Source organism: Globicephala melas, chromosome 5, assembly GCF_963455315.2.
Source record: "Globicephala melas chromosome 5, mGloMel1.2, whole genome shotgun sequence".
Lineage (NCBI taxonomy): Eukaryota > Metazoa > Chordata > Mammalia > Artiodactyla > Delphinidae > Globicephala > Globicephala melas.
In genome coordinates, this window is record NC_083318.1 from 52,420,998 (window position 1) to 52,447,957 (window position 26,960).

Here is a 26,960-nt window from a genome sequence, read left to right on the forward strand (position 1 = left end):
CAGGCACCTATAGTACAAATGTTCTATATCGTCAATTAACTTAAGGGCTTCAGCTACCTGCTATAAGGGAGCAAGGAATGCTAACATAATGTTACAGAAAAATGTAAAATAAGTAAGTTGGACCACATGAACTCCAAAGTCACTTCTGGGGCCAAATTGCTATGATTCTGTGACTTTAAGGGTGAGATACCATTACGCATTCCTGTCCCCATAGAGAGCCAGCCCACTTTGGCCTGGGTGTGAGAAGCAGTGCTGCCAAAAGCCTTGGCCAATTTTTTTCCCCCAAAAGGAATTTCAAGTATATCCAAGCTCCTGTGTTAGTGACTGATTGAAACCAAAGCTTTATACCGCATGACATAGGATCCTGGAATAGATAACTTCAGTCTGAAAAAAAAGTTAAGGCAGGTGCAAGCAGCTGTCCAGTCCTGCTATAAAAGAACTCAAGTTTAGCTTCAGTAATGTGCCTTCTTCCAAGTACTCTGGTTCTGTCAGGAACTCTCCAGTGAGCTGAAATATACACCCTAAATATTAACCCCAAAGTAAATGACTTAGTGTACTTTTATTTAGATATTATAATACTTATAAATGTTTCTATTATTAATGGGAATCCTCCTTCCAGAATAGAATTGTGAATGAAATACATAAAAATTAATAGCCTTTATTTCTGTTCTAAACCAGTTGGTCTTCCTTCAAGGAAGTAGATAGATAATAAAATAAATAATCCTTCATTAAAAAAATAAAAAGCATTCTCCCTGAACACTGTTTATGTGCCCTGAGCAAATAGATATTCACTTATAAGGTTTTGCTTTCTCTTTATTAACTATATTTCTATAACACTTGTTTGAGAAGTGTTGTAAAGAGAAAAAAATTAATGTACATGGGAAGAGTAGAGAGAAATGAGTGTTACTCTTTGTGCAATGATCCAGAGTCCAGAAAAGGAGGCGATCAGAGCAGAGAAGCTACCTGTCAGAATGACTAGTATACTTAGATGCTCGTCTGGTCCATTGGTTAACATGTGCATTAGCCTTAACAATGCATCAGATGCATTGCCTTTTCAATTCAATAGGCCATTGTTCAGCATAATCTTTTTTTTCTTGTTAATCAAATAGAATTGTAAGTATTAATATTCATGGCATGTAGAAAACTTCAAAAGTTGGAAAACTACTGGAAGATATTATTACAAAGTTGTCATTTAGAGTAAAAGAATAGGCTTAACAACTGTACAAACTTCAGAGCAAGGGGGAAAATTAAGATGTTAAAATGCGGTGGGAGCTGGGACTTCCCTGGCGGTCCAGCGGTTAAGACTCTGCGCTTCCACTGCACAAGGTGAGGATTCAATCCCTGGTCAAGGAACTAAGATCCTGCATGCTGCACGGTGTGGCCAAAACATAAAAAAAAAAAAAAAAATTGTGGTGGGGGAAATCTTTTGGGGAATTGTATGAACTGAATAAATATTTACCAGGAAGAAAAGCTAGTGAAAGTCCTTCTAAGTAGAGAAAAAGAATGGCAGGGCACGTCTGTATTCCTGCATTGAGGAAGGAAAGACATTTGAAAATAGCTGGAGCACAAGACTCAGGGAAGGGAGTGAGAGTGAGGGGAAAGGCTGGAGAGGGGGCAGAAGCCACACCCTATAGAGCCTCAGAGGCCAGTTAGGGGTCTGTTGCTCAGCCTAGACCCCTCCTCAGGCCCAAGTCAGCTCTCAGCAGCCTCCTTTCTTCCTTGACTGCAGGTCCCCAGGGCTCTGCTAGCTTTCCTCCCTTTGATGGCCATCACCACCCACCCTTTCTCCTGACTCTGGAAGGTAGTGCCCTCAGTTCCCAGCTTCTTTGTTTCCTGTAAGACAGCACACAGCTTTGTTGTTCAAGGATTTTCAACGCTAATGATGATGACAAAATACTTGAGGAATAACAAAAATGGTAGACTTGTATATGGAAGGTTTTAAATTTGAAAGTAACATGATCCATGATTTACATTTTTAAGAGATCACTTCAGATATCCTGCACAGTCTGGATTGTAGGGGATAGAGTAGAAGTAGAGAGAAGGTGGGAAGGTAGTGCAGGTACCTAGAGAGAGGTGATGGTACCCTGGGCTAGGATGTAATGGGGAGACGGTAACGTGGAGCATAGTTTGAGGATAGAACCAACAGGACTTCCCAATGGATTGGATAGGGTTGATGATGAAAAGAGAGGAATCAAAGATGAATCATTGAGTACCTAGTTGAGTGTTGCCCTGTTTGGACCAAGTAGCTTTGGGCTTGGGGATGAAGTGCTGTAAATAATTGAAAATATTTAAAATATTTTTAAATATTAGGAAAATGACAAGATGGAATGCAGGACTAGAACATTGAGGAGATGGGAGTGAGAGGAAAATGCTGATAGCAGTAGGAGAGGTAAAAGAAGTGTAGTGATTCCAAAGGCCCACTTTACCCTACTACACCCAACTCTCAGAATCATTCCTGTGAAAAAGGCAAGTTTGCTGGAGGTCCCTTCCATCCTTGTGGGCCATGCTGCACCAAAGAATCAATCACAGGGCTGATTTGGGGCTCAAAGGAATGGCAATGGTGCTGAATCTTCACCACCTTGGTCCCTGCTCGCCCAGTAATTATTAATTCAAGGATCTCTGAAGGGAAAGGAGCCTCCTAAGGAATTCCCTGCCTCCACAATCTGAGCCCTTCTGCCAGGTTCACATTCAGATTGTGACGCTGTCGAGTTACCCCGGGGTAAAATTAGAGGAACTGTGTAATTGTATAACCATAGTAAATCACTTCACTCCTGATGATCTTGTGGAGACAGCAGTAGGTGGTGGCTTGAAGGGAGATCTCAGTTCCCTGTCCAGGAACTGGACCTGGGTAGCCTGGATGAGAACCAGAAATCCTAGCCGCCAGACCAGCAAGGGCTAGAGACTCAAAACAAAGTTCCCCTGGTTCTTGCCCTGTTTGAAAGCAAGAATATTTCAAGGAGGCAAAAACAGGTACAAAGTTTATTATTAGAGACACAGCACAACATGTAGGAGAGCACACAGAGAAACAGTTTGTTTAGTTAAGGCAGAAGCAAGGCAGAGATACACACCCAGAGAGAAAGGGTGTGGGCATCCTCCCTAACGAGGGGGAGCGCGGTAAAGAAGCAGTTAAAGTTCCGGATCTTTGTTTACCTTTGGCCAATTAGCTCACTTTTTTCCACACCTGACCTGTCCTAGGTCCCTCCCCGACATGCGTGCTCATCTTTTAGCCAAGATGGATTCCAGCGCAGAGGCCAATGGGAAGGTTGACAACACCCATTATGGGGTGGCACCCTCTCCTTTTTGACCCCTAAAGAGCCCTTCTGAGCATGTGTAGTCGGGGAGGTCTCCTTGACCTGAAGAATGAGGAATATGTGGTCTCTTTATCTTTTATCTGGACAGGACTCAGCTACTCTCTGTCCCTGCCATTACTGTTACCTTAAAGTGTCCACCGGAGGCAAAGTCCAGCTTTTTACCCTGTTCCTGTTGTTATTTCTATCTGGAAGTGTAAACAGGAGGCTGGCTGTAAATGTCTAACCTGGAGCCCATTTATTTCTTGCCTCAAGGACTATAAACATGGGCTTCCCTGGTGGCGCAGTGGCTGAGAGTCCGCCTGCCGATGCAGGGGATGCGGGTTCGTGCCCCGGTCCGGGAGGATCCCACATGCCGGGAGGATCCCACATGCCGCGGAGCGGCTGGGCCCGTGAGCCATGGCCGCTGAGCCTGCGCGTCCGGAGCCTGTGCCCCGCAACGGGAGAGGCCACAACAGTGAGAGGCCCGCGTACCGCAAAAAAAAAAAAAAAAAAAAAAAAAAAAAAGAAAGAAATATAAACAGGAGGCTGGTTGTAAATGTCTAGCCTGAAGTTCATCTATCTCCTACCTCACTGTGATGCTTATTTAATATCAGTAATTGTGAAAACAGATTCTTCCCATTTAGAGCTGCTATGATAGCTCCTGAATTAATGAGCCCAAACGAGTCCGAGTCCATCAGGGTGCAGTGGAGTGAAAGTGTTCCCTCTGCCTCCACTGAAGAGCCTTCCTTTGAATCTGTCTTAAGTGGAATTTAGAGGAACTCATTTGACTCCCTGAAATGGCAGTTTCTGTCATCACCACTAGTAGTATCACTTCCTGATGTCACCGCTTCTGTAGAATAGAAAAGTTGCAAACATTTAGCACAGTGATCTCCCACTATTATTACAGGGACACAAGACTATTAGTCACATCCCTACTTACCCCACTTCTAACAATGCCTACGTAGCTGGGAGTAGAACTGGACCTAAAATTCTGCTGTTGAATGTAGGTGCTAAGTTTAAAGTGGTGGATGGTGTCCCTGTGTTAGAGCAATATCCATCAGGCTCAATATCAGTCTATCAGCTTAGGGAAGAAGGGCAATACTTACAGCATTTATTTACTCATTTATTCTTCACTCTATTTCATAAATGTTCTAAGGAAGCTGCTAAATGTGAACGGTTAATTTTTTTCTTTTTTTAAATAAGTTTATTTATTTATTTTTGGCTGCGTTGGGTCTTTGTTGCTGCACTCGGGCTTTCTCTAGTTACGGCGAGCGGGGGCTACTCTTCATTGTGGTATGTGGGCTTCTCATTGTGGTGGCTTCTCTTGTTGCAGAGCACGGGCTCTAGGCGCGTGGGCTTCAGTAGTTGTAGCACACAGGCTCAATAGTTGTGGCTTGCGGGCTTAGTTGCTCTGCAGCATGTGGGATCTTCCCGGACCAGGGCTCGAACTCGTGTCCCCTGCATTGGCAGGCAGATTCTTAACCACTGCACCACTGCACCACCAGAGAAGCCCTGAATGGTTAATATCTTATTCTTTACCTTGATGAATGACAAAAGATTTTACTTTAGCCTGTGACTTAATGTTTCTATCCTATTTTCTCTTAAGTAGAATCTTTTCCTTTGTACCTAATATAAGCTTTATACTTGCAGTTGGCTACCTACCTCACCCTCTGTGAAGATTAAGGTCAACAATGAAAGTGCTTAATACAGAGGCCATAATTCATTCTGCATTCTGTTAACAAGCAACATCCATCTAAAAGAGCAACAGAGCTTTCAAGGTCCTGCTGTTATTCAGGCAGGGACTCCAAGTGATCACTTCATTGGATCACTTTCTTGGCATAGGTCGGAGCTCAAATGTAAGATGTGTTCTGTGGGCAACTGTCTGCTTATTTTCTTTTCTAGACAAGTGGTTAACCCATGTTGCATATCCTGTGTTTATAGAATTCCAGAAAGGTTATGTCATAGAAATCACTGGCATATGTGTGTGTGTGTGTGTGTGTGTGTGTGTATGTGTGCATATGTTTGTGTGAAAGAGAGAGAGAGGGAGAGAGAGAGATTGATTTATAGAGAGAATGTAAGCTTAAACATCTTGAGGAGAAATCCATCAGTGTATAGTGACTGAGAATGTTTAAAGAGGATGCTGGCCTTAACTTACAAGTGTTCCTTATTGTGGGCACTGTTTTCTGTTTTCTAAGCAGAGGAGTAAAAGGATATATTCAAGAGGCAACAGGCAAAAGAACCAGAGCACAAAACAACTAAAGTCAGACACACCGGTTTATGAAGTCTATCATTTGTAAAGTTAAAAAACTTCCTGAAGTCGTAATCAGATGCAAAAAGCCTTAATTTACATTAAAAAAACCAATTCATTTTGTCAAAAAATCTATGAGGGTTCTTTAATGAGCATCAGCTTCTAAAATAAACAAAGAATATGAGGGGAAGAAACAGAATTTATTAGAAGGAAAAAGTCCCAGAGGAGCTTTTATATTTTTAACATTGCCTTAAATTGAAAAAATAAAAAATGCTATTATACTGTTTATCCTGATGAATTTAACTACTTTTCTAGGGGAGGGGTGCTATTTTAAATTCAAGGTTTTGTTTCTGATTTTAAAATCACAATTAGCACAATCACTAAAGAAAATGTTTCTCCTGATGTACATAAAACAGCTTAATGTTTTAATTTACCTAAACCACCAACTGAATGGTATAGGCCACTTTGAAAACATTCCCTAATCCTTGGAAATACCGCGGTTTCTTATATTCTTTCAAACACTAATCCTTGGAAAAAACATACCTTCTCTCATTTTCTATTCAATGTTTGCTATTGTTGTAATCTAAGTAAGGCCTCTTTGAAAAAATACAAAAATTAAGTTTAACCCACAATTGAGTCTTACATCCTGTGGTCTTGGAATTTTTAAATTTCATTCAAAACACATATTATAAACAAAGTCTCCCAAATGACCATCTAGAGAGGAATGTGGCAAAAATCCAGAAACTATTGTAATATTTAGAACTAGGATAAGCACAAATAATCAGTGTATTTTTTCAAGGGGGGATTATGGGTTTTGCAGTTTTACAAACCATACAGGGGATTTACACGAGATGGACCAAGTTGTGTGCCTCCAAAAGAAACCAAACATTTTAGAGTGAATGAAGAGGAAGAAGAGGCATTAAAAGGATCTTCTTAATAACTAATATTTGTTCAATATAACCATAATTTGAGGAAACAGTCTGGCTTATAAATTCCTATAAAACTCAAGTTCAAAGCAGTATGCTTGGCAGGCCTGTTCTTATTAGTTAGGTGATTATTAATAGTGGAGACTGTTTCAGGGTGGGAGGGCATTGCAGGGAGAACACTGGACAACACCAAAAATGATGTCACCGATCAGGAAAATCCACATTTTAGAGGCAGGAAGACCAGTGAAGTTATTGAAATACAAAGTGAAAACAGAAAGCACTTTTAAGAAGCAAATCTGCCAAGTGTATTTAAGTAGAATTAAGTCTAACCATTTTAGAGGCATTTAAAATCTAGACTTCTAAGGGAAAAGGTAAGACAGAGAAAGCTGTATTATTATCTCAAAATCTGCAACCTGTCCTTTAGAAACATCACATTTCCCTCCAGCTCCAAAAAATGAAAGAAAAGAACTCCAACATAGGAATGAGGCTATGAAATAAATACTTTATACCTCAAAAGAGACACTATTTAGGGACAGGGCAGGGGAGGGAGAGTCAACTAAGAAGCTGGAAACCAGTCACATTTCAAAATGATTCTTATCTTCTTAGCAAAGTTTAATAGAACATCTTAAGTGCGTCTAATTTTGCACCTCAGTTAACTGTTAAGGGTCTACTAATTTATCAACTCTTCTATAACTGTTTAGAAGAATCCTTACCTAGAGGATTCACCCTAAGTTTCATGCTGTTTTCAGCATCATTATTAACACATAGTGTAGATCTGCAGATACTGACGGTATCTAATTTTTTTTGCTCATAGATAATTGAATGTGAGGAGATTTTACCACCTCCATAATATTTCAGTTTCAGTTTTAATAACACCATTCTGAGAAATTTTGGTGAACTAATATAGCATTTTAGGCTGTTTTGCTTTTAATCATCATGAAAAGGCATCATTTCACTGGATGGAACAAAGGAAAAAGGTTTTCTTCATATAAACCTTGCTAATTTTATAATACACACACAGGACTTGTATTATCCTGGCAAACAACAAGCTGCTTCTCAGAAAAGATAGTTAAGACTGCTTTTAAAATAGTGTAGTAATCACTCTCCTTACAAATGGATAATTATTTCTGAATATTAGCTCTGATAATATGTGACTTAACAGAAAAAATGAAATGGGAAGTAACATATTGTGATTTTTTTCTTAACGATGCTGAAACACTTATGCCAAATCTCAACATACCCCAACTCCCTTCACAGTAATTTTTTTTAATGAAAACCTTTTAAATGAAGTAGCAAGGTTTTGGAGGGAATGGCAAATTATAGGTTACCTGGTATAAGTGAAAGGGTTCTTGACGTGGAGGCAGAAAGACGGCATCAAATCTGGTCTGTCCACTTCTGACCTGGGTGTCCTTGGTCAAATCACTTGAACTTTGGGAGCTTCACTTCCTGCACCTATAAAATAAACATAAAAACATCTAACTCCCAGCACTGGGTGGGAGGGTGGGATAGGGGTATGGGGAGGTGGATTATAAACGTGAATAGCTGGTAAGAGGCTTTGTCCATTTATAATCGGCGCTCAGAATTTGAATGCTAATCACTTTCCTTTTCCTATGTAAACTTTACCAAAGAAAGATAGAAATATCCAAGTCTATACTTTTAAAAGACCTCGGTATCTACATCCTGCTAGAGTCTAAAGAGTGAACTTAAAATTGTAAAGGTTGTTGTATTTTTTGAAAATCTTTTTAAAAGAATAACACAATTAAAGTACTTCTGAGCAGTTTAAGCACAATGAAAGGAATTTACCATTAAGAGGGCAGTTGATCTAAATAAAATGAGCTTCCTTCCCCTCTTAGCATTTTTCACTCCTGTTTAATATTTTGTCTAGCTTTCATCATTATTTTAAATGGTCTTACTTATTTGTTTACCCCTTTATTATCTGTCTCTATCTTTGAACACAAGTCCCCTGAGGGCAGTGATCTTGTCTTACTGGCTCAGACCTGTCTCCCGTGCGCTTACAAGAGTTCCCGGTTCAGAGTGGGTGTTCAGTAAATATTTCTTTTTCAATCAACAGATGACAGAGGGATAGATTCAATAAGGTGGAAAGTAGGATAGGATAAATTGAGCCATCGTATTTGATGGAGTAGAGGCTATAATGAGGCAATTGAGTTAGTTACTTGATTGCAAATTTAGAAGGTTATACTGAGACACCCTCAGTTAATCTGGCCTGTATTTCCATTCAGGGGCCTTCAAGTTGAACTTCTTAAGAAAGTTACAGATGAGTATCCCAAAACACCCAAACAGGGAGGGAACTCTGCTGATCTGACGCCTACGTTGTTATGACAGGCATTTTGCATGTATGTTGTACGTATATTATTCACTACAAACATATGAGGTGATTATTAATATTTACCTCCTTTTGTAAAGGATCCTAGAAGTTAAGGAACATACCCAGTTGGTATGAACTAAAATTCCTCCTCTGTGCATTGCATGGCCTCCATTAAGTTCCTTTTGTAACTGCTATGAGTCCAAATTAAAAATACGGACATCATTATATTGTTTAGATCCTTTTTTTTTCAGATTCTGTTTTGTGCTGAGGCTTGATAAGGTGACTCCTGTAAAAGAAAGTTGATTATGGAATATCCCTGGAAGGATTCTCAAGAAACTGGTGATAGGATTTTCTTTGGAGAGGGCAACTGGGTCCCTGGGAGACCCCAGCCAAAGGGAGTCTTACATTTCTCTGCATTTAGTGTTGCCAGCTAAGATACAGGACGCCCACTTAAATTTGAATTTCAGATAAATAACAAATAATTTTTAGATAAGTATGTCCCAAATACTACATGGGACAAACTTATGCTAAAATTTTGTTGCTGTTGTTTATCTGATATTCAGCTGTAATTGGATGTCCTGTACTTTTATTTGCTAGATCTGGCAACCCTATGTGCATTCCTTTCTGTGAATTTAAAATTTTGTTTCATGTGTACATAAGACCCGTTCTAAAAATAAATAATAAAATAATAAAATAATTTTATTTAATAAGGCAGTTTTTGCTGTTTGTCACATATTTAAAGGCAATTTTAGCTAAGGACTGGAAGTGGACATCGTTATCGATTGAAATTAAATATGAGACTTAAGGATAATTTTTAAAAATAAGTATAAAAAGACTAAGTTTGCAAAGATGATTTTGATGGCATGCATTTTGCCAGAATAGTGCAGCTAAGGGGGAAAAAAGTCAGAAAACACACTTCCTGATGAAATTGTAAACATTGGAGACGTAAAGGAAACACCTTCTCAATCATGAATCCTGGGATAAGACTAAGTCAGGAGAGGAAGAAATAGTTATCTGAATTCCAATTACCTTCAGCTCCACAAAGGTGGAATCTTAAATTGATTGAGCTTTAGAGCGGGAAGGAAACTTTGGGGTTTCCTTTTCAATTTCTTCATTACTTCCTCCACATTTGAAAATAAGGAATTTCCATTTCCATCTCCTCTACATCCCACCCCCACCCTCCAACTCCCCATCACCAGCTCTCAGGAATAGCCTAGAGGTGGTGTCCCAATTCTTAGGTCTTAGGTAATATTAGCATACCTATTATGTAATTACCCTACAAGTCCCTGGACTTTGGGTTCCGAATTCATCAAAGGTAAGGAGGGAGAAGGTGACCCAGTAGGTCTAGCATAGGGCAAAAGACAGGAAATGTTCATATTCTGCTATATCTGTAACAGTGAGCTAAGGAAATTTAGTTAATTTCTCTGGGCCATAGCTTCCTTAGCTATTAAAAGGGGGAGGAGTCCTATTCAGGGGTGTAAGAGCATCAAATGAGATCCTGGACATGAAGTCCCTTGGATTAAGTTGGTACTCAACAATTGCAGTTATTGGGGCTTCCCTGGTGGCGCAGTGGTTGAGAGTCTGCCTGCCGATGCAGGCGACACGGGTTCATGCCCTGGTCCAGGAAGATCCCACATGCCGCGGAGCGGCTGTGCCCGTGAGCCATGGCCGCTGAGCCTGCGCGTCCGGAGCCTGTGCTCCGCAACGGGAGAGGCCACAACAGGGAGAGGCCCGCGTACCGCAAACAAACAAACAAACAAAAACAACCAAAAAAATTGCAGCTATTAATCTTATCTTAAAACAAGGTCAGTTCACTTCCGAAATGTTAAGAAATATCATCCCTGCCAGAAATATAATCTCAAACTTACTATGATGCTAGAGGGTAAATCAGTTGACATAGTGATGACGATTCTCTAATTTTCTATGGAGCTTATTATTTATTTGTCCACACATGAACATTTATATCAGCATATGGCTAAGGTAAAGGTTAAGATCATATTGACTTTTAAAGCAACTAAATGAATAAAGTTAAATTTTAATTTTTTTCTGCTTTTTTTGTTAACAGCTTTATTGGGATATACTTCACATACCATATAATTCACCCTTTAAAGTGTACATCCAATGGTTTTTAGTATATTCACGAAGTTGTGCAACAATCACCACAATCAAGTTTGGAACATTTTCATCATCCCAAAAGAAGTCCTATATGCTTTAGTGGTCACTCACAACATACCCCTCCCAATACTCCCTAGCCCTAGGCAACCATTAATTTACTTCCTATCTTTACAATTTTGTCTATTCTAGATATCTCATATACACAGAGGGCCTTTTGTGACTTGTTTCTTTCATATAGCATGTTTTCAAGGTTTATTCATGTTATAGTATATATCAGTACTTCATTTCTTTTTGTGGCCTAATAATATTCCATTTTATAGATATACTACATTTAATTTATCCATTCATCAGTTGATGGGCATTTGGTTTGTTTCTACTTTTCAGCTGTTACAAATAATGCTTCCATGACCATTCATGTACAAGTTTTTGTTTGGACATATGTTTTCAGTTCTCTTTGGTATATACCTAGGAGAATTGCTGGGTCATATGGTAACTCTATTTTAACCTTTTGAGGAACTGTCAGACTGTCTTTCAAAATGGCTTCATCATGTTACATCCCACCAACAGTGTACAAGTGTTTTAATTTTTCTACATCCTTGACAACGTGTCGTTATCTGTCTTCTTGATTGTTGCCATCATAGTGGGTATGAAATGGTATCTCACTGTGGTTTTGATTTGCATTTTCCTGATGCTTAATGATGCTGAATATTTTTCCAAGTGTTTATTGGCCATTTGCATGTCTTATTTGGAGACATGTCTATTTTAGCGCCTTTACTCATTTTTAAATTGGATTATTTCCCTTTTTTAATTTAGTTTTTTTAAAATTGAAGTATAGTTGATTTACAATGTGCCATCTCTACTGTGCAGCAAAGTGACTCAGTTTTATACATATATAAAATCTTTTTTTTAATATTCTTTTCCATTATGGTTTATTCTACTATTCAGTTTTAAGAATTCTTTATATATTTTAGATATTAGATCCTTATCAGATATATGATTTGCAAATATTTTCTCCCATTCTGTGGGGTGTCTTTTTCACTTTCTTCAGAGTGTGCTTTGAAGCACAAAAGTTTAATTTTAATGAAGCCCAATTTATTTATTTTTTCTTTTGTTGCTTGGGCTTTTGGTGTCATATCTAAGAAACCATTGCTAATCCAAGTTCATGAAGATCTATGCTTTCCTCTAAGCGTTTTATGGTTTTAGTTTTTACATTTAGGTCTATGATCCATTTTAAGGTAATTTTAATATATGTTGTGAAGTTTGGGGCCCAAGTTTATTATTTTCCATGTGGCTATCCAGTTGTCCCAGCACCAGTTATGAAGACTACTTTTTCCCCATTGATTTGTTTTTGCACTCTTGATGGAAATCAATTGACCATAAATGTGACAGTTATGTCTGGACTCTCAATTCTACACCATTGAACTATATGTCTACCTCATGCATGCACCACACAGTCTTGATTACTGAAGGCTTGTAGTGCGTTTTGAAAAGGAGAAGTGTAGCTGCTCCAGCTTTTTTTTTTTTTTTTCCAAGATTGTTTTGGCTATTCTGGGTTCCTTAAAACTTCATATGAATTTTAGGAACAACTTGTCCATTTCTGCCAAGTGGACAGTTGAAATTTTGATAGTGATTGTGTTGATTCTGTAGGTCAATTTGAGGAGCGTTGCCATCTTATTAGTATTTTTCAATCCATGAACATGAATGTCTTTCCATTTATTTATTTAGATCTTTAAAAATTTCTTAAAAAAATTTATTTCAACAACATTTCATAGTTTTCAGAGTGCAAGAACTGCATTCCTTTTGTTAAATTTATTCCGAAGTATTTTATTCTTTTTGATGCTAATGGAATTGTCTCAATTTTATTTTTGGATTGTCCCTTGCAAATATATAGAAATACAATTGAGTTTTGAATATTGACCTTGTATCCTGCAAACTTGCTGAACTTGTGTATTAGTTCTAATACATTTTTAGTGGAGTGCTCAGAATTTTGTATATATAAAGTCCTATCATCTGAAAATAGAGACACTTTTTCTTCTTCTTTTCTAATCTGAATGCCTTTATTTCATTTTCTTGCCAAATTACTTGGGTAGCACCTCCAGTGCAATGTTGAATAGAAATGGTCCAAATGGAAATCTTTGTCTACTTCCTGATGTTAGTGGGAAAGCATCAGTCTTTTATTTTTTAAAATGACACTGATTCTTGATTGTTCACAGATACTTTTATCAGGTTGAGGAAGTTCCCTTCCTAGTTTGTTCAGCGTTTGCTGGAATTTTGTTGAGAATTTTTGTGTTTATATTTATTGGTTTGTAGGTTTCTTTTCTTGTAATGTCTTTGGTGAATTATTTTTTAAAATAATAAACATGGGAAAAAATCCATAAGGGTATTAGGTCTTCTCCCTGCTTTGGCTACCCATCCTTAGCCACTGTTACTAGTTCATACGATTGATTTATGTATATAAAATATTACCTGCTATTTAAAAAAAATCTTTTGCATTCTTAAGCATTTATATTTTTGTAAGTAATTTTTAAAATTATAATCTGATACTTTGAGTATATGACACAAGATATTCTCTATCAGGTTGTAATAATAAAATAATTTAATATAGCAAAAAAGTCCAAACAAACCCCACAAGCATAAATTCCACTTCCAGAACTATAACTTGTACAAATCATGCTCTCTGAGCCTCAGCTACAACAGGAATAAAATTACCTATCTGCAGCTTTGTCCTGAGGACTGACTGAGATGATATTTGTGAGAAGGCTTGGGATGGTGTAGACTCACTCATATTTATTGTCATTTCACAAATTGCATATCACAGTACCCCTTTAAATAGAAAGGGGTTCGGTTGCATGTTAGATTGGCATACAACTTAAAAAAAATCCTCTGTTTCATAAAACTGAGTACTTCTGTATGTAATCTGTTTTTCAGAAGTTATCTTTCTGTTCTTAAGTCCTTTTGTTTGGCTTAGATTCTGTGATTTGTTGCCTATTTTGGAAACTTGGAAAGTACCATGCAAATACAGATATAGCTTTGCTGGTTAAAAATAAAATACTTAGTGTTTGCTGGTGAAGGAAACTATGATGCTATGTAGGTAAAACTGCATGATGAAAATCAGATTCACATTTCATAAGAACATTTCGGGAGAGCTTTAGACTTGAAAAGTAGGAGACAGTTGTTTCTCCCAAACAATAGTTTATAACTCTCACTGAAGTCAGAAGTAATTCTGAGGGTAGAATTTAAGCCAAGTGTTTTGAAAGCTGGGAGAAAGAAAAAAAAAAAAAAGAAGCATGCATAAATTTCCAAATCTTCCCAAAGAACTTAAGTGGGAGGAGATTTGCAGTTAAGATCTTGAGAAATGTTTTTTCCACTAGTGGGATATTAGTAACACCTTAATACAATTTATTTTACCTTCCACAGAATGCTAATCATGATAGAATTTTGTTAAATAACCATTTAAGAGAAAAAAAGTTCATGTAAAACAATACCAGTTATAATATGTAACACGGAGTCTTCAAAAGTTCCTTTAAATAGAGTTTCTCTAATGCATTTTACAAATTAAGTACATCATTATGAGACTGAGATGAAACTTTTGTTTTTCCTATTACATTAAACTAAATCTGTACTCAATATTTATTGATAGCTTACTTAGAAATTATCTTATATATTTTTTCCTGCAGTAATTTCACAAGATTTCATTTTTAAACTCCCCTGGTTGACATATTACAATTTTTTTAATTAATTAAAATAAAAAATATTGACATACTGGCATCATGGCTGTTTTAAAAGTGACAATGTACAATTTTGATTATGATGTTCAAGGGGATTCTCCATTGTCTTTGATAGCTGTCCTTGACAGAGTTTGGTTTTTCACAAGATAGGAATTGTTTGATATCTTTCACTATTTGTCAGTGGTTGAATAGACTGGTTCCAAAGTTGATCTTCTTAGTTCTTAGTCTATTTTGGACAAGGATGCTAGCCACAAAGGTCATAACTGCAAGTTGATGCTTATCATTACACTATCTCTGACACAAAACAACACAGATGCAAAGGGTAAAACCTTTCTGGTAGGCTTTCTTTGAAAAACTGATAAAGGTCATTTACGCCCCAGGTTAATAGTAACATGGGCCAGAGGAGAAAATTTAGGGATCTTTGTCTGTTCTATTCATTTGCTATAAAACCATACTCAAATTTTTACAAATAAATGTGCCAACCAAAAATAAATACAATAAACTTATTTAAAGATAATTCTTGCCATTTAATTATCTATGTCGTTATCTGATTTGATCTGTGTAACAAATCTCTAAGGCAGGGAGTCCTAGTCCATCTAATAGAAAAGAAAACAGCATTGGCATGGGTGGTACAATTTCTTAAAGCAGCAGCATTTACTGAGTACTTACTATGTACCCAGTTATTTCATGTAATATCTCAAATAATTTTCAAAACGACCATAAGCCATAGGTTTTACATTCCCCATTTGCACATGAGGAAATATTAGCTTGCCCAAAGTTAGCCAGCTGACTAGTGGTGGATGTAGGACTCAATGGGAGAGCTGGTCCAATGCTTTTTCCTTTATACCCCAGCTGTTTTGTTAATTATGAGTGTTCAACATTGACCCAACACAGAACCAAAAACCACAATATATGATACATGACAAAGGGGAACGTTTAGAAAATCAAAACTCAAATGTATTCTTTTATAAATAGATAACTGGAATTTTACAACTCATACGCTGTTTTCATTGATTGCATAGATAGTGTTAACTGGCTTTATCTTGTTTATGGCATAGAAAGAACAAGATGTATCAATCACACATGGAAACATTTTCTTTCGATTACATGAGCAACAACTTTTTTTTTTTTTTTTGTGGTATGCGGGCCTCTCACTGCTGTGGCCTCTCCCGTTGCGGAGCACAGGCTCCGGACGCGAAGGCTCAGCGGCCATGGCTCATGGGCCCAGCCACTCCACGGCATGTGGGATCTTCCCAGACCGGGGCACGAACCCGTGTCCCCTGCGTCGGCAGGCGGACGCTCAACCACTGCGCCACCAGGGAAGCCCGAGCAACAACTTTTGATAGATTATTCACCTTGTACACATTCTCACCAAAGGTACATTTGATTCCATTCGCATTCTACAACATTAGAGTAAATGGCGCATTCTTTTTCTTGTTTCACCTTTTTAAAAAAATATATTTTATTGTTACGTTGCGTATGTTTTTAAATTTTTATTTTATTTTATTTATTTGGTTGTGCTGGGTCTTAGTTGCGGCAGGCGGGCTCCTTAGCTGCTGCTCCAGGGCTCCTTAGTTGCAGCTCACCAGCTGCTTTTTGCTGCATGTGGGCTCCTTAGTTGTGGCATGTGAACTCGTAGTTGTGGCATGTGTGTGGGATCTAGTTCCCTGACCACTGATCAAACCCGGGCCCCCTGCATTGGGAGCTCAGAGTCTTAGCCACCACGCCACCAGGGAAGTCCCCTGTTTCACCTTCTTGAACTGCTGCACATGTTAAGCTTTGTTTTACTTGGACCTAAAAAAAAAAAAGAAAGAAAAAAAAAAAGAAAATAAATCAAATTCCCAGGGCCAAAGAAGCCTGTTTAAAATCAAACGCAATTGGAAAGCAAAGGGTGAATATTTACTTTTTGTTTCTCAAGTTCTCCTAAAGCCCACTCTGTGACTTACTTTCAATGTTCTTTCTTTCTTTTAATCCTAGAATTAGAGCTTGTTTTCCTTATAGAATCACATAGTCTTTATGGAATCCTTCTTGACACTTTTTCAATCTTCTATACATTTTATTAATTTTAATTAACACACAGTAGAAAATGATAGGGATACTTTTATTAAAAAAGGGAGGTATTAGGATGAATGAAAACCATGAGTTAAGAGACTTCTGTGGAGTAAAAGGCTCCTAATTTCTAACGTGAGCTATCAGTAAGGTTTTCTTAGGCACACAACCACCTCACAATCTGCTCACATCAAGCCCTGCTCTTGTCGGCCATCTACAGCAGGTTTCCTAACCTTTTTGGCCACGTGAATCTCTTAGAAATTAAATAATAATAATGATATTGCCATTTCTGAATGGGTATGATAAAGAAATGAATCAACATCAATCTGGATAAAATCATCACTATGTTTGGCTATTTTAACATTGATTATTGAAGCATTAAAGACATTTTGACATGCTTTGCAAGAATTTTCATGGGATGAAGGCAACTTATGGATTTATTAAATAATGATAAAAATGAACACTACTATAGCAATTATGTTACAGGTATCATTCTATGTGCTTTAGACAGAATAGACACGTTGAATCCTCATGACAACCCTATGAATTAGCCGCCATTTTCTCCATTGTATACGTGAGGAAACAGGCACTGACAGGTTAAATAACTGGTCTAAGGTCTTACAGCTGGAACCATGCAATGTGATGCTGGAACCCATGTTCTCCATCATGGGGCTGCCTAGTATTCAATAAAATTTTCATTATTTTAGTGTGTCTCATTAATATGAGTTGGTGTAACTTAACTTTAGAATGAAAGCAATGTTGAAACATGCCGCTGTGTTTAAACCACCACAGCGAAACGTGATCCCATCACAAATGTGCTGATCTCACTGCCACTATCTGCTCCACATGTCTATTGGATATACACGTAGGGGCCTCCAAACTTATTCCTCTTAGTAGCTAAATATTTCCTTTATTGTTTTAACAAAGAAACTACACACCATTGGCCCCTTTAATGTGAAACTCCTGAAGAAAGAGTACACCAAACTCCTACAACAAAGATTCAAAGCTTGGTTCATGGACAATTTGCATCAGAATCCCTGACCAGCCTGCTAGAAAAGCCTATTCCTGGGATTCAACCCAGATTTACTCATTTTAAGTCTTAGGGATTGGGCCCACCAACTTTTGAGGACCACCCTTCTACCAGGTCCTTCTTGTGACCCTGCCTACGCTGCCTACCCCCGCTTCTACATGCACCACCTGGAGTTCCCCTGAATACAAGATGCTGTTTCACACCTCAGAGCCTGAACATGCTGTTTCCTGTGCTTCTTATGCTTCCTCCTCTTATTGAACTCCCACTCCACTAAGATTTAGTTCAAAAGTCATCTCTGCAAGGTTTCCCTGGGCCCATCAGGCAAGAGTTAGGTGCTTTTTCCACTGTACCCCAATGCCATTAAACTCATGCCTCTACCCTAGAATTATCCTGCAGCTGGTCTGTGTACTCTGCTGGCCGGGGGCAGGGTGGGGGGCGGTCCCCTGAGGTCTCTGCACTACCTATCCTTTGTAAACTACCAAAGATCATGCCTGACATAGAGTAATAGGGACTCTGAACTTGCTGCTTGAATGGACTGAGTTCAGCGTTACCAAATGATTGGGGTGAAGTCCTGACAGTTCTGCAGTTCTTAATTCTATTGAGACAGTACATCAAGTACATGACTTCTATTAGAAAATAATTTTTTAGCAGGTGGGAAAAAGGAAACACTTTGGTCATTGTTTTCTTCTTGCACATTTATTCCTTTTCTTTCTTTCCCCCCTTTTAATTAAAATGTTTTAAATTTTGAACAGGCAGTACATGTGCTTGGTACAAAATTCAAAGGATCCAAGATAAGCCACCTCTTCACCTACATCCTCCAACAACTGAGTCCCTTACAGTGAACCAGTCACTGTTATAGTTTCTCCTGTGTACTTCCAGAACCCTTTTAGATACATATAGGCAAATAAGTATACATTTATCTATCACTATTTTGCACCTTTTTTTAAAAAAAAAAATTTATTTATTTGGTTGCACTGGGTCTTAGTTGCAGCAGGCAGGGTCCTTAGTTGCAGCACGTGGGCTCCTTAGTCGTGGCTTGTGAACTCTTAGTTGTGGCATGCGAACTCTTAGTTGCAGCATGCATATGGGGTCTCGTTCCCTGACCAGGGATTGAACCCAGGCCCCCTGCATTGGGAGTGTGGAGTCTTATCCACTGCACCACCAGGGAAGTCCCTTGCGCCTTGTTTTTTTAAACTTTGCGATCCTTCCACATAAGCACATAAAAAGCAGCCTCTGCTTATTAACAGATGCATACTATTCAATTCTATGAATATATCAGGGTGGTTTTCTTTTTTTAATTAAATTAAATTAATTTATTTATTTTTGGCTGCATTGGGTCTTCATTGCTGTGCAAGGGCTTTTCTGTAGTTGTGGTGAGCGGGGGCAACTCTTCGTTGTGGTGCGCGGGCTTCTCACTGTGGTGGGTTCTCTTGTTGCAGAGCACAGGCTGTAGGCGCGTGGGCTTCAGCAGTTGTGACATGTGGGCTCAGTAGTTGTGGCTCACGGGCTCTAGAGCGCAGGCTCAGTAGTTGTGGTGCACAGGCTTAGTTGCTCCGCGGCATGTGGGATCTTCCTGGACCAGGGCTCAAACCCGTGTCCCCTGCATTGGCAGGAGGATTCTTAACCACTGTGCCACCAGGAAAGCCTGGTGGTTTTCTTTTAATAAGACATCTCTTCATCGACATTTAGGTTGTTATCAGTATTCTCTACTATCAATAATGCTACAATATATGTGCAGGTTGTTTCACACACTATGAGTTTATTTGCAGGATAGATGTCTAGAAACAGAATTGTAGGATTAACAGGTAGTGGTAAGTTTTATCACAATAGTTTTCATAAAGATTATACACGTTTTCACTCCATTAGCAACACATGAGAATACCTGTTTCTTTATATTCCGCCAATAGTGTTTTGTTTCCTGAGGTTCTAGGATGGAGAGTAAAGGAAACCCTTCAAGTTAAGTATAGGTTCATCTACTGGTCTAACTCAGGAGTAAGAATATTTTTTGCAAAAAGTCAACACAGGTGTTTGCTTTGTAGGCTCATTTCTCCTCTCCAGGCAAGCTGGCATTGGGATATTCATTACTGGTCTAACCTCGGTATTGTTCTGAACCCTAGAAGGCTTAGTGAGTCTTCAGAATCATTTCTACTCTGTTCTAGAAGTGGAAGACATCCCATTCATTCTACAAATACTTACTGAGCGTATATCCTGCACCAGGCATTGTTCTGGTGGCTGAGGCGTGAACAATGAACAAAATAGAAGTCCCTGCCCTCATTAAGATTGCATTATAATGGGGGGAGGCAGAGAGTAAACACAATACACAGATATGATATATGGTATGTTAGTTTACGATAAGTGCCATGGGAAAAATGAAGGAGGGAACAGGGGGTATGAGGAGTTACTTTCGTGAAGGGTGGTCAGGGAAGGCCTTGCTGAGAAGGTGACATTTAAGCAAAGACCTGAAAGCAGTGAAGGAAGGATCTTTAAGGCATCTGGGGGAAAGAGCAAAGGTAGGAGTTGAGGGGGTGCCTGGTATGTCCTAGGAACAGCAAGGAAGGCTGCTGCTTAGGGCTCAGTGAGCAAGGGGAAGAGGTGAGATCAAGGAGTTCAGGAGGTCTGGGCGCCAGGCCTCATAGGAAAACCACTGGAGCGTTCTAGAGGGTTACTCTGAATGCTCTACTGAGAACAGACTGAGGGAAGGCAATAATGGATGAAGGCAGAATGAGTTAGGAGACTTCCTGAAAACCAGGTGAGAAATGAGATGGGTTAGGCTGGGCTGGTTGCCATGGAGGTGTGGATGTGTTTGGACTGTGGGTCAATTTTGATGGTGGACCCAGCAAGATTTTGTTGGATTGGATGTTGGATGTGAGACAGAAAGGAGGTGAGAATGATTCCAAGGTTCTTGGCTTAAATAAGTGGAAGAATGGAATTATTTACTGGGATGGGGAAAGAATGCAGGTAGAGCAGGTATTAGGGTGAAGGTGAGTTGTGATTTGACTTGTGGTTACCATGGCTCTCTGTGGCTGGGGCTCTCAGATGACCATGGTTCCAGATGCAATTAATGGCCTAGACAAGGCCATGACTGAAATGCCTTCTTGGCATGAAGGCTCAAAGGAATGTGTGCCCATGGGCATCATTCTCCTCCTGGTGCTAGCCTATTCCAAATCAGCCTTGCAGTGAGATACTGCATTAAATGTTCTTGCATCTTCTTTTTGTGAAATACTTAATCAAAGGGATATGCAAATGCACGCGCACACACACACAACTAACCTTGGAAACAACTAAAAAACTTGATTTCTTGTCCACTACATAACTAGCAGAACATGAACCCTTATTAAAGGACTCACTGTTCTCCGAAAATAAAAAACTCAATTCAACTCTACATTTGTGGGTCTACGATGTCATCAAGACACCAGTTCCTAGACAATGCCAGGCTAGGCTGGTTACAGAAACCACACCAAGGCAATCTGAAATGTGCCTGGTTGAAGAATGCAAACCGGAATTTACTGGACAGATAAATAAACCAAGAAGGAATGCACTTAAAACAGCTGTCACTAAAGCATCTGATGAAACAATACCTAAAATTTGGAATGAATATTTCAACGAACACATAAAAAGGTGAAGGAAAGCAAAACCAGTATTTTAAGTTAAATTAGGGGAAAGGAAAAAAAACAAAAAAACCCCGCAGAAACTGATATATACGGATTACTTCAAAAGGCTAAAAAGAGATTAAGGGGGAGAAATTAAAAAAATGTGTCCGAGTGGGAGGCGGAATCTATGCAAGTCTACAACGCAAGAGCGCACAGAGCACAATTTTTTCCCTACCCAACTCTTGAGACCAGCGGGTACCTCAGAAAGAAAACAACCATTCGCTAGAAGAGAGTAGCTAAGGGAATCCAAACTTGTCTTAAAGCAAGTAAAGTGGTGGCCAGACTGGGTGACTCAGAGGCATGACTCAAACCCGACACTGGGGGCCGTCAGCTCCCGGAGGCCGGGGGCGCGGCGTCAAAAACATTTTAGGAAAGTACCAGGCGCGTGGAGGGCGACAGGAAACCTCCCCGGGGACCGGCCTGGGGCTCCTCCTGCCCTAGAGTCTGACCTCTTACCATCCACACCAGGAGGAGTTTCTAATCTCCAGGCTTCCCCTTCTTCTTTCAGAAGCTGCCTCTCCACCACCCCCATTTTCCTTCCACAAAGCGTCACGCAGCGTGTGTGTGCGAGACGTCGGGCCCCTCCCAGCAGCCCTCCGCCCCCCGCCCCGCGCTCCCAGCCACGCGCACCCCTCCAGCCCGCCCCTGCGCCTCCTCCAAGAGCCGCTCCCTTCCCACCCCGCCCGCGCCCGCCGCCCGGGCACGCGCGGCACGAACAGCGCCGGGAGCTGCTGTAGACAAACACCTGTCCCTCCTGGGCTCCGCGAGATTTGGAGCAAAAGCATAGGCAACAGTGGGAGGGTTCTCGCGAGGTTTAAGAAATTTCCCACGGCCCGTGTTGTGTCTGAATCGAGTAGTGGAAGGCGGTGGGAAGGAGGTGTAGCGTGAGACTGGGCTGCCCGCATTGGGCACATGCGCAGTGCCGCTCGCTCGTGCCGCGCCAATCCTGCAGCGCCTTCAGCAGGTTCCGGGCTCTGGATTCCAGTTCTCCGGGTTTTGGGACTCCCTGCGGGAGGCAGTGCTGGATCTGGGAATCTCTAGGAATTGAAAGGGCAAGGGTGCGGGGAAGAAAGGGGTGATGCAGCTAGGGAGGAAGAGGTAGGGCTCGGGTCCTGCACCTTTCTAGTAAGTGCCCAGACGGGCCAAGTTTGCTCGGGGGCTTCCAGGTTTAGATTGTCTGAGATGCACTTCGGGCAACGAGCAGCGTCCTCGACTGTGCCAGGCCCACGGGAGGACCTTGTCAGTCTGTCCCCGTATACATCTGGGTTCACACAAGTCTGGGGGCTGCGATGAGGTCCTAGGGAGATTTACACGACAGGCAGCTCTCTGCCCAAGCAAAACCTTTGGCTTGAGTGCAGGGTGGGGGAGTGGTGGCTTTCAATTACAACGCAGTTTTCACTTATGGAGAAAGCTTCGCGGTGCTCTGGCGTGTGTATGCGAAGTGGACACAGTAGGGGTGTCTTTGCCAGAGGCCTTGGCCTGACCTAATTTCACACCCAAGGAGAAGAAAGCTAAGGCTCTAATAGAGCTCAACTGCAAAAGTTGTTCATTTACAGAGTTCTGGAGGGTCGGACCACGATGTAATATTGTCTATCTCTCTGTTAGCAAGGGGGTCGAATGAACTAAGATAGTTCTTGGTATGTCACTCGTCCGAACTCCAGGCATCTTTGTAGCTCCAGCACCTAACGCTGACATTACCGTAATGGAGGCGTCCAATGAACGTTTGAATGAATGAAAAGGGCTGGGAACTAGAGTGAGCGGGAAGCCACTTGGAAAACACCCATTTGAGGAGGTGTTTCATCTAGGCCTGTGAAACGCGGCAGATTTTCCCAGGACCCCTCCGCTCTTCCCCTCGGCTCCGCCTCCTGACCCCTCCATTCTCCGTCCCCGTTGTAATCCCCTCCGGTTTTCCTCAGTCTCCACGTACGTCCCTCAGGGCGCGTCCCAAAACCCGGATAACCGGAGCGCTCCCCATGTACCAGATGGAGGGCTCGCCCGCGGAGGAGCCGCCTGCGCATGCTCCATCTCTTGGGTAGGTTTCCAGGGAAGGCAGTGAGCTGTATCCCTTACTCCGCTGGCGGCGCGAGGCGTCTGGCTCTTCGCGGCTGCTGCGACGGAAAAGGGAGCGCGGGGGCTGGGTGGAATCGAGGAGTGAGGAAAAAGGGAAGGGGCGGGGGAGAGGGACCAGGGAAGGCGTCAGGGGGAATCTCGCGAGGGTTGGAGTTTTGGCGAGAGTTTGTGGAAGATGGCGCCTGTTGTGACAGGGTAAGTCTGGGGGAATCGGAGCGCTGGGAACCGGGAAAGTTGCGGGCGTCTCGCAGCCCGCGGCTGGTGGCGGGTTCGAGGGCCGCGGCACGCTTGGCGTCCGGGGGCCGCGGGGGCGGTGTAGCGTGCGCCGAGCGCGGCGGCGGCGTGTGGCCGTGCGCTGCCCGCTCTGCGCTGCTGTGGCTCGGGCTCCGGCGCGTGAGGGCGGGTGGCGACGGCGGCGAGGCCGGTGGGTGCGGGCGTGAGTGCGGCCCGGAGCGCGGGGCCCGCGGGCTCCGTGCCCGCAGCGCGCCTTCCGCGCTGCCGCTCGCTGGCCCTGCCTCCCGGCCCCGCGCAGCTTTGTTCCTTGAGGCCGTCGTCGCCTTCTCGCCGGGCGGGTGCCCCCGGCCCCGGCCGCTTTGTCTCTCCCCGCTGCCCCCCGCGACTCTCTACCCCCGGCCCTTTGTTTCGCCGCCTTGGGCGCTTTGTCCGACCCGTCGCGCCCCGCATCCCTTCTTCATCTCCTCCCCTCAGCTGTCCTTCCTCCCGTGCCCCTTTGTTGTGCCCCTCTCTATTCGGTAGCTCAGTGACCTGCCACAGCCCAGGTACCACATTTCTGTTTTTCTTCTAATTTTTCTCCCATTATTTCTCTCTTGCGTTTCCCTCTCACCTTTCTGCTTGGCCCTTGATCACCCCCGGAGGCTTTGTCTCCCCCGTTCAGTGGTTTATTCGTTTGGTACCCCCTTCACCTCCCATCATCGGTTGGTTTATCCACTATCCACGGTGTTTGTCGGCTGAACTGTCCCAGCCCCGGGGACTCCATCTGGTGCTCCTAAGTACAGACAGACCCTAGGGTTTGTTGTTGTATTTGTGCGTCTGAAAGATGCGTGGGGATACTTGGTTTCCTCCTCAGCGCTCCTCCTCTCCGCACCCTTTTCTCTCGGGATTGCGTGCACACCTCCCCACCACCCCTTTCTCTCGGGATTACAGTGTCTCCAGTTTTCTTCGCGGTCTCTTTGGGCCCCTGGTTGTTTTGCTTGGCAACAGTAGCCCTGGAAAAAGGTCTCTTGGTTATTCGCCCCCCCCCCACCCCAGTACCCGCCCTCCCGCCCCTTGGTTTCTGATGGCCTAGGCCAAGGGCAGCTGTCGTAGCTTTGCATCTGGGTTACCTGAGGGTGTTGTAGAGACGAAAGGTGTCTTTTTTCTGTTGGCGTGCGAGAATAGTTTAAATTGTTACGTTGGATATTCATTTGGTACGTGCATAGCAGTTGAGTATTTGGTGTTAAAAAACTTGTGAATGTTGGTTTGGGGTGGAGAATTTCAGCATTTTCAAGAGTTCAGTTATTTTACCAGTAACTGCTGCTTTGCAAGGAAAAAGGGAGGGCATCCGGCTTGGAAATTTGATATAAATATTTTACTTTTTCTTAATTTTTAGATAGTTTACAGTTATGTGCTTTTGCTCTGTAGATTTATGACAGCTCTTCTGCCCCATCTTCGAAGTTGAAACGAGGAAAAAGCACTTAAGAGTGCAGTTTGGGTTGATGACTACTGCTTCTGGAATCTTTGTGGAATGCATTAATCAAATGCAATTAAAAGACATTTAAGTAATAGTCTTTAAGTAAGGTAAAGGCACTTCTAGTGTTAAAGGAGCTTTAATTTGTTCAGAGTGCTTATTGTTATGGAAATGTTAAAAGCTTCGAGTTTGGTGTGGGAGTTGGGGGACGGTGGTATGGTGCGTTTAAATGGCCTGGATATTCTGGTGCTGGAATAAGAGGTATTAGATTTACCAGTATTACTAGGCTGAGTAGACTGTTCAGGAGGTACACCCCCGCCCCAACTAGCTGATCACTACTTTTAGAAGATACGTTATCCATAAAATCACTTGGAGTGTCATTTCATTTGTAAACCACATGAAGTGCTACTAGTAGAGGATATACAAATGTGAGGAATGTTGGTGGAGAAGAAAGCAGTTTTTTATAAGGCTGTGATTAGAATTAGTATGAATTAGTTTGAATTTTACTTAATGGAAAATCATCTTTCATGATTGATATGTGAGGCTTCTGTGAAAATTTGCAGTCTGGGTTCCATGAGTGGATTCCACCTATCATCATTTGTCTTCCTTACTTGTTCCTAGGGCATAATCATTCTTTTTGAAGGTGAAATCTTGAGCACACACTGTTGTTTCTGACTGTAAGCAAATACCTTGTAATAATGGAAGGTATTTTGCTCTGATGTGTGCAGATAAGAATGATCACACAAACCTCATAAAAGCAACTTTTAAAAATCAAGTTGTGTTTTTTTGTTTATAAATCGTGTAAGACCTTTACTTCATGACCAAATAAAACTACCTTTATTAAATCATATTAAATAGCAGCATATTTAGAAACATACAGCATTAGTTGTAATTGGGAAACTTTCATTTTGAGTATTGACTATTAAAGCTTTAAATGTATTGTCCATGCGTATTGCAGATGGATCTGCAGAGGGTATACTTTCAGGAAAAAATATAAGAGGCTTACTTGGGGTATTTTGACTCCTGTTCTAATATATGCTTCTTAAATAGGTTTGTTTAAAACTTACCTATTCTATACCCACAGATTTCTATCAGTGTCTTAAGTGGCTAAGATAAAAACGTTTTGGGGGTGGGAGGGAAGCTACTCTTGCCAGATGTAATTCATTAAATAATCTTTGGCTCTCTGGATGGATAAAGTATTAGGGAAAAAAATGGTGTGTTTGAAAGTTCTTACAAATCTTTAGTATTCGGTCATTTAAAAAAATATATTTAAAAAACCCAGGACTTGGCTTTAAAACATTATTCACATTTTGTTTCCTCCTAATACTAAATTACATGTTATTTCAACTAGGGGCAGTATTTTCTCATGGATTGGCTAAAAGTTGTTATTTTTGGCATCTGGCTTTGTGATTATTTCCAAGTTACTCTACTTCCCCTGGGCCAATTTCCTAACTATGTAGTAAAATGGGGATTGTAGTAACTTGCCACATCTGCACAGGATTGCTGTGCCTTAGGATTTGCACAGAGCATCCTTGGATGAAAGGTGTGGTTAAAAAATCTAGGAATTGTTACTGAATTAAGCCAATGTGAAGTAGGTCATATTTTATAGGAAATCAAGTAGGAGGTTATGAACTAAGTTCTTGGCAAATCACAGTGGTGATAGTGGGATGAAAAATCTCCAAATATGTATTATAGTTAGGGTAATAAAATTGATACTGTTTTTAAGAGGGAGAGGGATAAGTAAAACACATTACAGGGTGGGGTGTGTGTGTGTGTGTGTGTGTGTGTGTTTGTGTTGTGTAAGAGAGTGAAGATCTGTCAAACTCAAATATGATAACACA

The 26,960-nt window shown here is 41.2% G+C and overlaps 1 protein-coding gene across 6 annotated transcripts in view; it reads left to right on the forward strand.

The window, feature by feature from the left end:
• LOC115839923 (recombining binding protein suppressor of hairless) overlaps nucleotides 1-26,960 on the forward strand; it is a 231,606-nt gene that overhangs the window by 91,194 nt on the left and 113,452 nt on the right. The window contains exon 1 of one of the 6 annotated variants that reach the window (XM_060299221.2): nucleotides 23,286-23,394. The exons of 2 other annotated variants lie outside the window; for them this stretch is intronic. In XM_060299221.2, coding sequence (XP_060155204.1) covers nucleotides 23,336-23,394 — 59 coding nt within the window. In that variant the 5' untranslated portion in view covers nucleotides 23,286-23,335. Of the gene's footprint in view, nucleotides 1-23,285; nucleotides 23,395-23,500; nucleotides 23,628-26,960 lie in introns of those variants that run through there. 3 more of the 6 variants (XM_070045566.1, XM_030832229.2, XM_030832230.3) reach the window with 3 other exon arrangements.